This window comes from Strix uralensis, chromosome 12 (genome assembly GCF_047716275.1).
Source record: "Strix uralensis isolate ZFMK-TIS-50842 chromosome 12, bStrUra1, whole genome shotgun sequence".
NCBI classification, from domain to species: domain Eukaryota; kingdom Metazoa; phylum Chordata; class Aves; order Strigiformes; family Strigidae; genus Strix; species Strix uralensis.
Genome location: NC_133983.1, coordinates 18,274,520 through 18,288,771, shown reverse-complemented (window position 1 = coordinate 18,288,771; position 14,252 = coordinate 18,274,520). Strand labels below are relative to the sequence as shown.

Below are 14,252 nucleotides of genomic sequence, written 5' to 3'. Positions count from 1 at the left end.
TTAGCAACGAGTACTTTAAAAAACGTTTTTGAAAACACGGATAAAGATGTCCAGAGATGTGAGCTCTAGTTGTGCAGAGATGCGAGCTCCAGTTACCCGTAGCACTTAATTCGGTAAAAAACAAAGACGTCATTTAAAATACTATCAGAGATACAAACTTACAAAGGGGAACAAGCAGCTGACAATTCAACATAATCTCCCATTAAATAACAGCTCATTTATACGTATCCCGTTGTGCCCTCCACATCTGGCAAGTGATTGGAGTTGGCAGATTTATTTCTAGAGCTATCTTGCCTGCCCCGCAGTAGCCTCCCTCACTCCGAACAGGACTCTGCTACTTGCTTTCACAAACCTGGTGTGATTTGCAAAGATAAGGATGTCCAGATTTTGTTACCACCTAATTACTAGACATTTCATGTCTTTTAACACCGGGGAGGATTGTTACTGGCATTTTCTATTGCTTCCTTTCATTTCAGCCATCATAAATTTAAAATGGTAAAAGTAAATCTATCTGCAGTGTGTCATTTATACCATAAGCCCCTGTGTTTGGAAGTGATAAAGGTTTCAGCCTGACCCTTGGCTGGTCTCTCTCTACCAGGTCCCTGGGGTTACATTTTATGGAAACATGATTAAAAAAATAAGCTTCATTCTGGGTCACTAAAACATTTCAGAAATATGAAGGCAGGAAAAAAAAAAAAAAAAAGTACTGACACATTCTTCCTTTTGGTTTGCTAGAGCTGTTACACACGACCAAAAGTGAAATAGGAATCAACAGTAATGTTTAAAGCTGGATATTACAGGTCTAATCCTGCAGTCCCTGGACTAAATCAGAAGGCAGTAAGTGGTTTGTGCCCACTAAAATTCAGAATTGGGGCACGCATTTTACACAAGGAACTTTATTTAAATGAAATCCATCTTTTCACTTATTAACACAAACACCACAAGCATGTCTGAAATAAGACAAACCTCATCAACATCTTTTTTGCCAACTGTACTTCTCCTGGCAGTAGAAAAGACAAGCATCTAACATTTTAATTAAAAAATTCACCAAAAGAGGCATGGCCAGATTTCTAATATATATTAACTGCACTACTTCCCATTTTACAATTATACAGCTAATGTCTGCATTGAATTCCCTAATTTCTCATTATAAAACAATTGGATTTCATCTAGCAGTTTTTAATTGCATTGTTTCTCCTGCTAAAATAACTGCACATTATTCTTGGTAAGATGTTGAAGTTGTTGAATGACAAATCAATATAGGTCATGCCATTCAGATTTAATCAATTATTATTCCATCTCCTCGCAAAATCAATGAGTGGTCTGAAATGCAGCAACAACCTGCATTCATACAAAAAATGATCAAAAAATACCTACATACTGTTATAAAACTAGAACACACTTTATCCAGCAACAGAGCCAAATCCAGTAACATCCACAGGCATTAGTAATGCTTCTATTTTTAAAAAGATTATTCAAACACAAATGCTTTAGAGCAAGGCCTTTCATTTTCAAAAACTTTTGCAGTTCTCCCATAACTGTTTAATGTTGTAAGGACTGAAGATTTCAGCTCAATCAAAGGTAACATTCACCAACCTGTGTGATTCGGAGGACACCACCACAACCCTAGCAGGAGACGACCGGCATAAAACGTCTTCCAGAAGCTGGAGAAGATAGAAATGACCCAAGTGGTTCACCTGGAAGGTGGCCTCCAGGCCGTCCTCCGTCAAGCACCAGGGAGCACCAAACACAGCAGCATTGCAGATCAGTATGTGAAGAGGCCTGAATAATCAGAAGTATTGAAGAAAATCGAATCAGGAAAAAGAAATCTCAATGAAATACATGTAATTCCCTTCCTGTGTGAACTGGGCCTAGGCGTGTCTTGGGTGTAGGTGTGAGGGCTTTGGCAGTGGCGTGGCTGCAGGGTGGTTCTGTGAGAAGGAGCTGCCCTGCGCCGGTTCCAGCCGCTCCTGCCACGGCCCCAGGGCAGGGCACAGCTAAGCCCTCAGCGACACAGAGGGCACCTCTGGGAAAGCATTTCCCTATTGAAGGAAAGGCAAAATGCCACTCGGCCGGCAGCAAGAAGCGAAGGGAAAGAAGTGGAAAGCAGGAACATGAACAACACGGAGAGAGAAGAGAAAGAGGGAGGAGGTGCTCCAGGCGCCGGAGCAGAGATTTCTGGGGCAGGTGCATCCTGAAGGGCTGCTGCTGGAGGAGAGGAGCCGGGGCTGCAGCAGAGGAAAAGTATGAGGAGGGAGAGCACCAGAGAGCAGCTGTTGTGTCCTGACCACAACTCCCCATCCTCCTGTGCCACTCAGGGTGGGGGAAAGTAGAGGAGCTGGGATGAAGGAGTGAAGTTGAGTCTGGGGAAAGGGAGCAGGGGGGGAGGAGGGAGAAGGCGGCGTTGTTTTTTGGTTCTGTTTCTCACTATCCAGATCTACTTTAGTAAATTAGCCCACCACAAAGTGTCATCTCAAGATGCCTACCAGAGCACACAGCTTTTCCACTTCAGAAATACCAAGCACAATGGTAATGATTTGCATCTCAAGAACCAACAGGACCATAGCAAACTCCATACGTCCTGAACATTCACAACAACAGGGATCAGCGGATGGAGGGCTGACATGCATGGGCAGGTCACCAGAAATATCTCAACACTATCACTGTTCTCCCAGGTGCTAATCAGGAAGCAGTCTCCTTCTGGAGCATTTAGAAAAGAAACTTTTCCTAGGGGAGGAGCAACTCCTATCACTTTCTTATGTGAGGGACACATCTATTCATGACATCTGCACAGTCGGTAGGGGAAAAGTGATTAAGAAATGAAGACACAATGCAACAAGGCATATGCCCACGTTTTATACTTCTGCAGCTTGTGAAGTATGCTGCTAAAAAAATATAAGTTGATAAAGATTGAGTTGGAAAATAAAAGCATCCTCCAGAAGCTGTAATCTTTGGTGGAAAAACTGCACACAATACATATAAGATCCTTGAGACAGAATCCTTCCTCACTCAACTCAGCTAGCCCAGTTTAAATAGAAATGCCATGATGAAGAAACTTGAAATGAAGCATTCCTAATTTGGTTTGTAAAGGGTAAATTCTACCAAACTAAGCTAGAAAAGAACCTAGACTGTCACATACCTCTCTCATTCAAAAATCAGGTCCAGAAAACTTCAAAATCCTTGATGTCTCCACTGTAATCTCAGGATGCTATACACCTTGAAGCCTTCCCAACCTCCACAGCAAGATCAAGGACAAACACCCTTTCTGTTCTTTCTCATTTTCTTTCAAATCCTTATGAAAAACAGCAGAGATTCCGGTTCTGGGACCTCAGATGGATCTGCATTTGCTAGATTGTATCATCTCTAAGGAAACCTTGGCACCAATGGTGTATTCTTGTCCTTGAGTCAGAGTCTGACGCAGCAGACCTGAGCAAGCGTACCTGAGCTGGAAAACCTCAGACTTCAGAGTCTGCATCTGGCGTCCCTGGCCCTGACATAATTAAATAGAAGAGGTCAAACAAAATAATGACAGCCAAATAAATACCTTTCATTCCTGCACTAACCATGCACTAATACCTGTGATGTCCTAACACCACAATATTAAGATCTGTCACATTTGTTTGTTTGGCCCGTTCCAGCCTATAATGTCTTCACTACAACTGGCCAAATCCCGTGATCCAACATCAATCACCCAACACAAACTTTAATTCTGAAGATAATACATGAAGCATGACTGGGGAAAAGAGCTGCTTGCCCTCTGTTCTTTTCAAGTACTTTCTCACAGCCCTACACACAAAAGTTGGTAGGAGACCCAGAGTCAGATCATTTTCCTACATGGTTGAAGGATACATATACTGCAACTTTGAGCATCTGCAAAAGGAATTCTGGAAAAGAATGTGAAACATGAAGCCCCAGGTTGTCAAACAAACCTAAGTAATTAGATTCCTTCAGGCATGTTTGAAAACCCCAGATTTTGATAGCCCAGTTTTCAAAAAAACATTTCTGGGGGAATCAAATGCACCTCAGGTGAATACTGAAAGAGCTGTATAAGCATCAACATAAACAGTAGGCTGTATTTCCTTATTAAAATAAATTTCAAGCCCACTGGGAAGTTACCAATGTAGTCTGCTTTAGTAAGAAGTTAACAATCTAGTATCTGTACCTGTGCCAACTTGGAAAATTTTAACAAAAAGCTTCAGAAGCAGTATGAAACGTCTGTGTACTTTGGGAAGCTCATTTTCTGAAGTGCTGAATTTCTGATTTGCCTTTTGGTCAGTGACACTTACATGCACAATATCTTCACATACATACTGCACCCAAAAAAGAAATTGAAGATAAAGGGGGATTGTCCTTTTAAAGGCAAGGTGCTCTCTTGCTGTTCAAACCCACTTGCAAAAAAGGCAATTCTTTTTTCATCTTTGCAGCATCATTCAACACAGTGCAAGCAGGCTATTTATTAAGATATGCAGGATCATATTTTTTTAAAAGGTACCCGACATTTTGAGGCATATTTTATCAAAATGTTTTAAACTCAAGTTCATCTTGCCTGTTTGAGATTCATCTGCCAAGAGGAAAACAAAGCATCAGTGAAGCTCGAGAGTGCATGTGTGGAAACTTCGGATGATTCATCATCTATTCTGAAAGTTTATGAAAAGCTCTAGCAAGAATTAATTTACAGATTTGTAATTCTGCTGGGAAAAAGGAACAAGTTTCTTCAACACAGATGCAATTTTTGGTATAAGAGCCTCCTGTTCGAGAACCGAAGCACATGAGTACAGCAGTAATATAAAAATTAGCATCTCCATTCCCTGCCAAAGCAAATATGGCACTTTTTAAAAGATCATAATTCTATTTGAAAATTGTCATATGTCCTATGAAGTAACAGACCACAGTAAGACAGAAAGGACTCACATATGATCTAAAACTATATTCCACCTATCCAAATTGTAGTATCCTTCATTAATACTAATTACACAATAACTACCAGAGGCAAAATACACAATCTATACCTAAGTCTGTCAGCTCAATTAATTAAAAAGATGATTCTAGAATTATAAAATAATAAATTTAGTCACTTTTAAATTATCAGAGCATTTAATTGGGCTTTATAAAAGAAATAAAATTATGCTTCAGTCCTTTTCATAAGATTTATATTTTTCAAACAACATTTTGTTCTAATTTTTTAAGTAAAAGTAATTAAAATTAAAGAGAGCATAAAGTTAAAAATATTTACAATATTCTATTAGAAAAATCTGTGAGAAATATGAAAATAAATACAGAGACATTTTAAACTAATGTCATACTGAAAAGGTAATACCAGATTCTCTTTTAGAATTCCTTTATTTTCAATTAGCATTAGTGGTTCTAAATGGTGAAAAACTGATTTCTCTAGAAAACACCACAGAAAAGAAACCTAAAGGGTTGTTTCAATAGATACTGCTGTTGTCTTCATTTCAGCTCAGAAAGATCCACCTCTCGGATTTGGATCTATGTCCATTAAACTCGGTGTCTCTCGTCAGACTGCTAACAAAGGTCCAATTACTGAAAATTGTCAGCTAAGTTTTTGTGACCTGGACATTTACACACCGGGAAATGAATGAGATTACCTATGTAACAGCCACCATATAGTTATGAATTTCAGCCACAGATGACAGATTCTAATCTCAATGGTGCAGAGCTCTATATCACTGAACGTATCATTATGCAGGAACAAAATTTTTAAGATACATGACAATTCACACCACACATCTGGCACTACAGCTTTGCTTTATGACAGGAGTATTTTTAAGTGATAGCAGAACTATGACCTTGATTTCACAAGTTCATTAAAAACATTGCTGTGATCTACATTAGGCTTCCTCCTGAGCTCAAGGAAAAAAAAAATTCCCCCTTGGTTTAAAATAGTTTGTAATCTACATCAAAGGCACAGCTAAGGCCAACAAAAAATGTCAGCAGCAAAGGAAAATTTTCTTTAGTGTTTACTCCTGGTATCGACATTACCAAGCCGCTCCCGCAAGCCATGACACCTATTTGATATTTCTGGAAACACTGTATAGTTAAAACCTAAAACCTTGCAGAGTGTTTTGAAAATTTACCCCTATGTCTCCTTAAAATGTCTTCAGTCAGTGACTTACTTCACACCAAGTGAGCTAACGTGCTCTACCATTACAATTTAAGTATGCACTGGGACTTGAACATGAGCTGCTCCATCATAGCATGTAGTCACTGTTTCTTATCCTTCACAGCATGACAGACTCAAGAATACACTGCTTTAACTGCAAGCTATACAGCAGTTCTAGAAAACTCTCCCTGTGTTGGTAAGTGTAGCTACAATTTTGTGGAAGTTAAAAAGTATGTGGAATTAACAAGGACATTCTTAATTGTGAATATTTCAGCTGAAAACCATCTAATATCTTATGCACTTCACAAGTCTGTGATAAGTTTTACTAACCCTTGCACTGGGAAAGTCATTCAGATCTTACACGCTGTGCTCAATTCACCATTAGAAGCAACAAAGCAATCCAACTGCTCTGCACTATTTGAAAATACAGTAAGCGAATACATTAGAGAGATACAGAAATTAAGTTGTTGCTATAAATCAGTTAGTTATGAAATTTAATAATCAATTTGTTAGCACCTGATGTAAAACTATGATCTGTCAGCAGCCTCCCAAGCTGACTGTGTGCAGCAGTAGATATTTCCAAGGGAATTAATTACTGATGATTTGCAAAGGTAAGAATAATATTTTTCAACAAATGTAGCCTGTGCACTAGGAGGTTAAACAAACACCACCAAAATGTCAACAGAGTTCTTGGCTTTGGTGTTCTCCCATTTCAAACGTAATGAAATAGTTAACCAGAAATTATGCAAAGGGAATACTTTCAAATCTTCCCATGAAGCAGAATGTCACACCATCTGGGGCACTTCTCAAGTGATTTGAAAAGTTCACACTGTTTGGAATTACACAGAAATTCAACAGAAAAGGCCTCGCCATATCCCCAAAGTCCCATAAGCAACTGTAGACCTATGTCACGGCCAGCAAAGAAGGCAGAGTTGTGACTTCTCTTCCACAAAGAAGCAAAGTCACAGCCCACCGAACTTTTCCATCCCATAACTCTGAACACCCATGTTGCTTTCTCTGAAAGTTAGAAAATGGTGCTTCTTCTGTGAGGGAATGCCTATATTCACAAAGGAAATAACCAACATGCAAGCTAGGCTTATGGCCCTCCAGAAAAAGAGTGAGATCTCCAGGAACCCCTCTCAATTTTACAAGCAGCACTGATAGGAAACTGAGCAACAAGAAAATCACTAAGAGTCAGAAAGCAGCAGGAAATTTTAGAACCATGTATAATCTGACACTGACCCAAAAATATTTACTTGTTTGATAGAAAAAAAAAGAAAAAGAGCACTGCTTAACTCAATGAATTTTGGAAACGAATGCTTAATATCTAACTTCCCTTTTTCTAAAAATATTGACTGAAAAGTCAGCAAAAATACCCTCTATTGCCACCTGTCAGCTGACAGAATTGTGGATCCTTGTCAGACAGGCTTCATTTTAAGGCAAGCCACTAACACAGGACTTAGAGCCCTGATGGATGACCTCCTGCTAGAAGCAAGGAAAATTCTCTGAAATTCATCCTACTGGATTTCTTTGCAGGATTTGACACTGTTGATCAGCAAATACTTCTGTCCCACTTCCAAGAGATTAATGGGAGAGGACTAAAACTGTTCTGCTTCTTCCTTCGTACCAAATACACGGGAATTATTATGAGCAGCTGACCCTATGTCCTCATAATATATAATCTGCATACTGCCATATAGGTCAACCATCTCTCAATCATTATTCATTACCTCTATAAAATCTTCAGTATACAATTGCATAAAAGTTTGGAGAAGGAAGAGAGGTCTCAACAGATTTAGAACTGAACAGAAAACATCCATTAGTCCTGCTTTCCCCTTCATTAGCTTTTCTTACACATACAGGGGGAAAAAAAGAACTAAAAACACCCGACAACAACTTACACCTCCAGAAATAAATAAGTTATCTTCCTCTGAAGAAAAATTCTGTCATTTTAGCTCTAGGGGGACAGAAGAGTTTGAGAGGCCTACTTTTCCTCTTAATGGGGTACAGAAGCAATTTCAACTATTGTAAAAATTGTAAAGTTGAACTTCTGAAGAGAAATTCAAACCCGATATTAAATAAACATTTAAACATTTAATGTTTTCAAACATTTAACATTAACACTTTAAACATTTCTAATGTTGACCTCAAACCGACCTTAGTAAAACCTGCACTGTCCAAAACACCTTCGCTCAAAAATGATCCAAGCTGGGATTTCTGCTTTCACTCTTTTTATGCTTTTCACAAAGGCTACACACCAAATCAGAAAATCAGGGATGAGGTTTGAATTGTTGACATGATCTGTCTCCCACACTTGCCTAATTTATATACTGCAAGTATGGTATGTGATACTAGAAATATGGGAAATTAGGAACTTTTTAATCTACATTTTCTTGTTTGGTATCATTACATCAGTAAATCACTTTCTTTTGATAACACAGTATTGCTTAAAAATGAAGGTCAAGATTAGTATCTGTACTTGCTTTTTAACTTAAAACTATAAGGCAAGAGGGAGAAGGAGGAAGAACTATATTTTACAAGCATGTGGTGTGTTTTTACCTTCCATTAGGTTCATACCAAGGATCCTCTCACCTTTTGGGGGCCCATTATCCACAGGTCTTAATTCCCTTTTGCACAGCTATAATCTAACCCTAAATTTCCTCAGACTGACAGCACACAGTGTACTCGAAGTATTGATATTAACAACATGTGTCAGTGCTGTTCTTCCATCACCTCAGGATGCCTCCTCAGGACCACATTTCAAACCAAGATCCATCCAAGAAACCATGTTTTTCTTTGTCAAAGTGTTGCATCTTTACTAGTTCTGTATCCCTGAGGACTCAAAATACCTCCATACGCATGGATTTTGAAAATCCTGGGGCCAGGTTGGGGTAGAAGAGGGATAGAATAGGGCTCTGCAATTTATTTTCTATATCCATTCAACCCTTCAGCATTTCCATTCTGCATCCTATCCCTTTTCTCAAGCCCTGACACAATAAGAGGAGGACTTTGTTCTGTTCCTTGCCATGCCTCGCAAAGATATTTTGTTTGTTTTGTTTTAAAACTCCCTGATGTTTAGGAGACAGCAGCAGTGGACATACCCAGAATCCGGTAATTTTCATTCAGCAGCTCACCTAAGGACATTCGCTACCCCAAAGTGGACACATACATCTTTTTTCAAAATCCCAATAGCAAATCATTATTTACTCATATACACAAGCAGTTACAAACAAGCATAAGCCAGCTGTAAAGGAACATTCATTTTTGCAATAACCATGGAATGATTTGTTGTTTCTGCACATCCTTCTAAATATATGAATTTCATTTGTACACAGTAAGTGCTTGTTATAAAAAAGAAGGCTACAACTCACAAGGAAGGTCAATTACTACTTTTATTACATATTCGTGATATTTCCCATTGAAAACAGCTAACTCTTTACAAAATGTTTTCGGGACCACGGTTGATCATTCAAACAATAAAACACTTCATGCATTTTGAACATTTCACTTGCCAATGACAACTCCTTCCTCTGTTTTGCCTAGAGATATATAGAGCTGTAATAGAGTTCAGAAAGCCCCTAGCAGCTGCGTGCTGCCATTCAGACCTGAAAGATTCCATGTTGTGATAAAAATTAATGTACTTTGACATCCTCTGGGATTTTTGGTGCCTTGGGAACAGCTAATGAAGGAATACAACCTTTTCAGACTATAACGCAAATTTTTGGATTCTAAGATGCAGACACATGTGGTATATGCATGGCCTGTCTAATGTCATCAGTAAGGCTTCCAAACCCAAGTGCCAAAAGACTCTGCCTTCATGTGTTTTAATTATCTCCCATAGAAAGCCTTTAACTAAATAGACTAAAACCATTTTAATGTATATTTAATTAAATAGCTACTCTTGCCTTATATTTCAGAATTTTTAGAAGACAACAACAATTAAACACACAGATCTTCTTAAAACCCATTAAGCTATAATGCTGCAAAATCCTTGTTTCATTTGCAACAGAAAACATTTTAATCAGGCATATTAAGCCACACATATTTTACTTCCTTAGATACTCAAAGTAGCCTTCACAGCTGGTGCATCTTGTGGAAATTTTTTAGGAATACAGAACGCCAAGACTTTATGAGCCATCTTAGACTGGGCTTGGACTCAGGCATAGACACATGGCTCAAAATGGGAACCAGAACAACCAGTGTGCTGAGCAGAAAGCCAGGGGAGAATTATCAAGGTTTCTTCATTAAGTTACAGTGAAAAGAGTGCAAAGTGTCCGAAGACAAGTGGCAAGTTCACAAATTTTAGACAGCACAGTTATAGTCATAAAACTACATAACAAACACCTAACAAAATCCTTCTGTTAGTAATATGTAAAAACAATATTTTTGCAGATGCAACTATATGTAAAGTTATAGTGAACTGTCAATCCTTTATTTTAATATAGACTTTTACTTTTTAAAAAAAAAAGTTCTGAGGCAGGAGATATTTCCATGATACAGGAGATGAAATGAAAAGTGATCGGGTGAAAACATCATGATCTCTGCCTCCAGTAAAAGAGGGGAGGGTTTAAGCTTGAGAGATTTTTAATTTAAAAAATACTGGAAACAGTTTTTGGATCCACATGAATTGACACATGCTACCACAGTGGGGTAATTGTGTACGAAAGCTTAAAAGAAAGAAGAAAAAGGAAAGAAAAAAAATATTTATGCATAAAGCCAATCCCTAGGCTTTAATAAGGCACAGTACCACCACAAAGAGAAAAAAAAAGTTTCACTCTAATATTACTATGTATGTTTCAAAAGCAGTCAGCCTTTGATCTTATTTAAATTTAAGATAGGTGCTGTCTGCAACAGTAACTTCTGAACTATGCATGTTTCAGTACTTAATTCAATGTGGATATTTTTTGATATCTCAAAATGTACAATGTTGTCCAGAAGTTTGTGCCTCAGTGGCACTGTCAGAATGCCAACTGTATTCTAAGTTGAGAAGACAAATATAATAGCTCAACGGTTACAAGTTTTAATTCACAAAAAGTATTTCTATAAATAGCAAAGAGTTAACAGATTTGTACAGTGTTAGAAAATATGTTCAAATTTTGAAAGACAGTGGCAATGAGCATCTCTGACAGATACATCTACTACAGAACCATTAAGCATATTGGCATAATGGCATCACTAATAATTCTTTTAAATCATATATTCATTTTTTCTCCATCTTTTAAGTTACGTATGCAACAACTTGCTAAACAGATCCCGTTTTTACATATGTACTTATATGTATGAATAGAATTTGTCATACAATACGTATGATTTAATTGTGGTTAAATTGGAATTAGAAGCAACTTAACACACCTGCAATATGTCAGTTATAATACATGGAAATGCAGAAAAACAGTATTCTGGAGTGAATTTTCAGCAGGCTCTGAAATCTTAATTGCACCCGCAAGGTTTCAGAGTGCTTCTGCTTGCAGCATGAAAAATGAATGTACTCATAGAGTTTGAGGCCTCAGTTAAGGAAGCCAGTTGAAAATCTGGCCCTCTCCATTTTGGGTCTGGTTAGGGAAATAAGAAGAGACTAAAGTTCCAAATGGAGAATCATAATTCATAACTGCTGTCTTTTCCATATTTCTACACACAGGATAAGTGAAGAAACTGTCAGCATATGCCAATTCTTACCACAAAAAAAAAGCTATTTTAAAGTATAGGAAAGTAACTGCAGTGAAAATCTACATATGGAAGTCCTGCATAATTGTGAATTGCTGCTACCAATTCAGAAAATTCTAAGTAGTAGCTGTTGGCAAACACTATTTTGTATCTTTGAAGTAATTCAAGATTTTTCAGGATAATTTCTTTTTTTTTTTTTCCTTGAACATTGAGAACATTAAATTGATGTCTTACTGTTTGGCTGAAGATAACTTTAATTCAAACCAAGTGGCACTATGCACCACTCAAAACTAAAGATGCACATAAAATTTCATCTGCAACTTTACTGCTCACTTCTGCCTGCTAAATGTTTTGATCATGGAAGTTTTCTTATGCTGAGGATCAGGCAAATGCTATGATACCATGATTCTAAATATTGACAACAGGTAGCTATTTTGGAAATATTAGAACTGAAACATTAGTGCTGCCCCCCAATTAAAGTATGGAGGCTTTAGTCAAATATGTGATGATTAAACTGGGAAATAGATATCGAAGTATCACAACCACAAATCCACACTCCTACGCAAATACCAAATCCTACAGACCCTGAACTATCAAACACCGATGCTGACTAAATTTAAATGCTACGTTGCATACAATCACAGGAGGGCAGTCATTGTGTCTATAAAGTGGATTAATACCAACCATAATTTCTCACATTGTGCCCACTCAATGAAGAGGAGATTCAATTCAGTGTTTTTTAGTTCCAAAAGCCTAATATGAAAGATTGGTTGATCTGCCTCTTCCAACTGCACAAAAATCAGCTAATGCCAAATCCATCTTAGCCCAGAACATTATTATAAACAGATCATTTATTTGATTTTCCATAACAGAGACATTCAATCAACTGCCTGAGCTGGAAACTAGCAGAGGGGAAAGACTAGATACAGATAAAAGAAGTAACTTGAACAAATCTAGCCATTTAGGTGCACTGAGACCTCTTTTCCTGCTCTCATCCTAACCCTAGCACTGTCTTCACATGGAAGGAAGGTGGAGGTCATTCACTCCTGGGGGAAATATCCAGTGGGGAATGTATCTCCAGACAACGAGCTGGGAATACTAAAAGATAGCCAGAAATCAGAGTTTAAAAAAAAAAAAAAAAAAAAAAAAATCTCACAGAAATAACAGCATTGCATTTTAAACTACAAGGGAGCCTAAAATTAGTTGTCATTACTGTAACATAATGAACTGGCTTTCTCTAAAGAATTTGTTCTGTAAATCATTCAGCCCTATCTTTCACCAAGTTAGACTTCCATTTTATGTATTAGTCACATTGTGTTCAGGTTGTGTTACAATGAACTAAGAGGTGTATCAAACATTAAACACGCAATATTGTTTTATTCTGTCTTCTCTCAAAGATGACTTTGGGAGATCCAACTAAGTTATTGCCTTTGGCTTATTTTGCCCACAGAATCTTTGTAACTGTGAGAGCAAGAAAAACTGGAGAGCACTGTTCTGCTCGTAAGAAAAGTTTACATTCTGCTGCAATCACAGAACTGCAGGATCTAAATAATCTGCAAAACCGTTCTCCCCCAAAGCTTTCTTTGAAACTGCATGGATAAAAAAAGTCTCAGAAAGAGAAACAGCTGTATCAACTCAAGAGTATAGATAATGAAAACAAAAAAAATGTTTTTTTCTGTGAGGATGAAGGATTTTCTAGAATATATTTATAGGAATATGGCATAATTTACCAGTGTTTATATACTCTGAGCCCAAATTTTATCTATGGACAAGGCTGCAACACCTAACAAATCCAAACAGGAATAAAAGATTTCCATCAAATCTCAGAAGCATGATAACTTGGAGATGAATCATCTCATTCTTACTTTCAAACAAGGAAGCCTTCTTAGCTCCTTAAGTATGACTCCAATTCATATTAAATGTTTCTTTTCACAGTAACTCTTTCCTTCCATTCATTATTTATGTTTTTCGCAGTGCTCCCTCTGTTGCATCAATTGTTTTCTGTACACAACCAGCCCCTGTTAAATTCCTGCTGAGCAGAGGATGACATTTCTTCATTCTTCATGTAGTTTCAACAATCTCTCAGATTCTCAAGCGCATTCAAGAAGGCTGGTTTTTTTCTCTACAGGTTATTTGATTAAGGCAAGATATTTACAATCTCAGCAATTTTCCCTCTGCTCCCTGCAGTACCACCAGCACCACCTTCTCCAGCTATAATAGGTTTTGATGTTTTAACTCAATGAAATTTAGGGATCCTTTTTCTGGAGTACTTCCATTTTAGTTTTCTCATCCAGGAAGAGATCTGAAACACAGTCCGTGAAGACCCTTTTCCAATAGCTATCAACCAGGGAAGAACCGGCTCCCAGGTTGTGATGTGACTATCAGTACACCCTTATATATGCTGACAAAAAATAGTACCTAGAGCCACGAAGTGTCCCAGAAAAGCAGAATTTCAAAAGACAAGTGA

At 37.7% G+C, this 14,252-nt stretch overlaps 1 protein-coding gene across 2 annotated transcripts in view; it reads right to left on the bottom strand.

The window, feature by feature from the left end:
* Positions 1 to 14,252, bottom strand: part of WWOX (WW domain containing oxidoreductase) — a 531,587-nt gene that overhangs the window by 400,490 nt on the left and 116,845 nt on the right. For both annotated transcript variants that reach the window (XM_074882172.1, XM_074882173.1), the window contains exon 7: positions 1,597 to 1,782. In XM_074882172.1, coding sequence (XP_074738273.1) covers positions 1,597 to 1,782 — 186 coding nt within the window. The remainder of the gene's footprint in view (positions 1 to 1,596; positions 1,783 to 14,252) is intronic.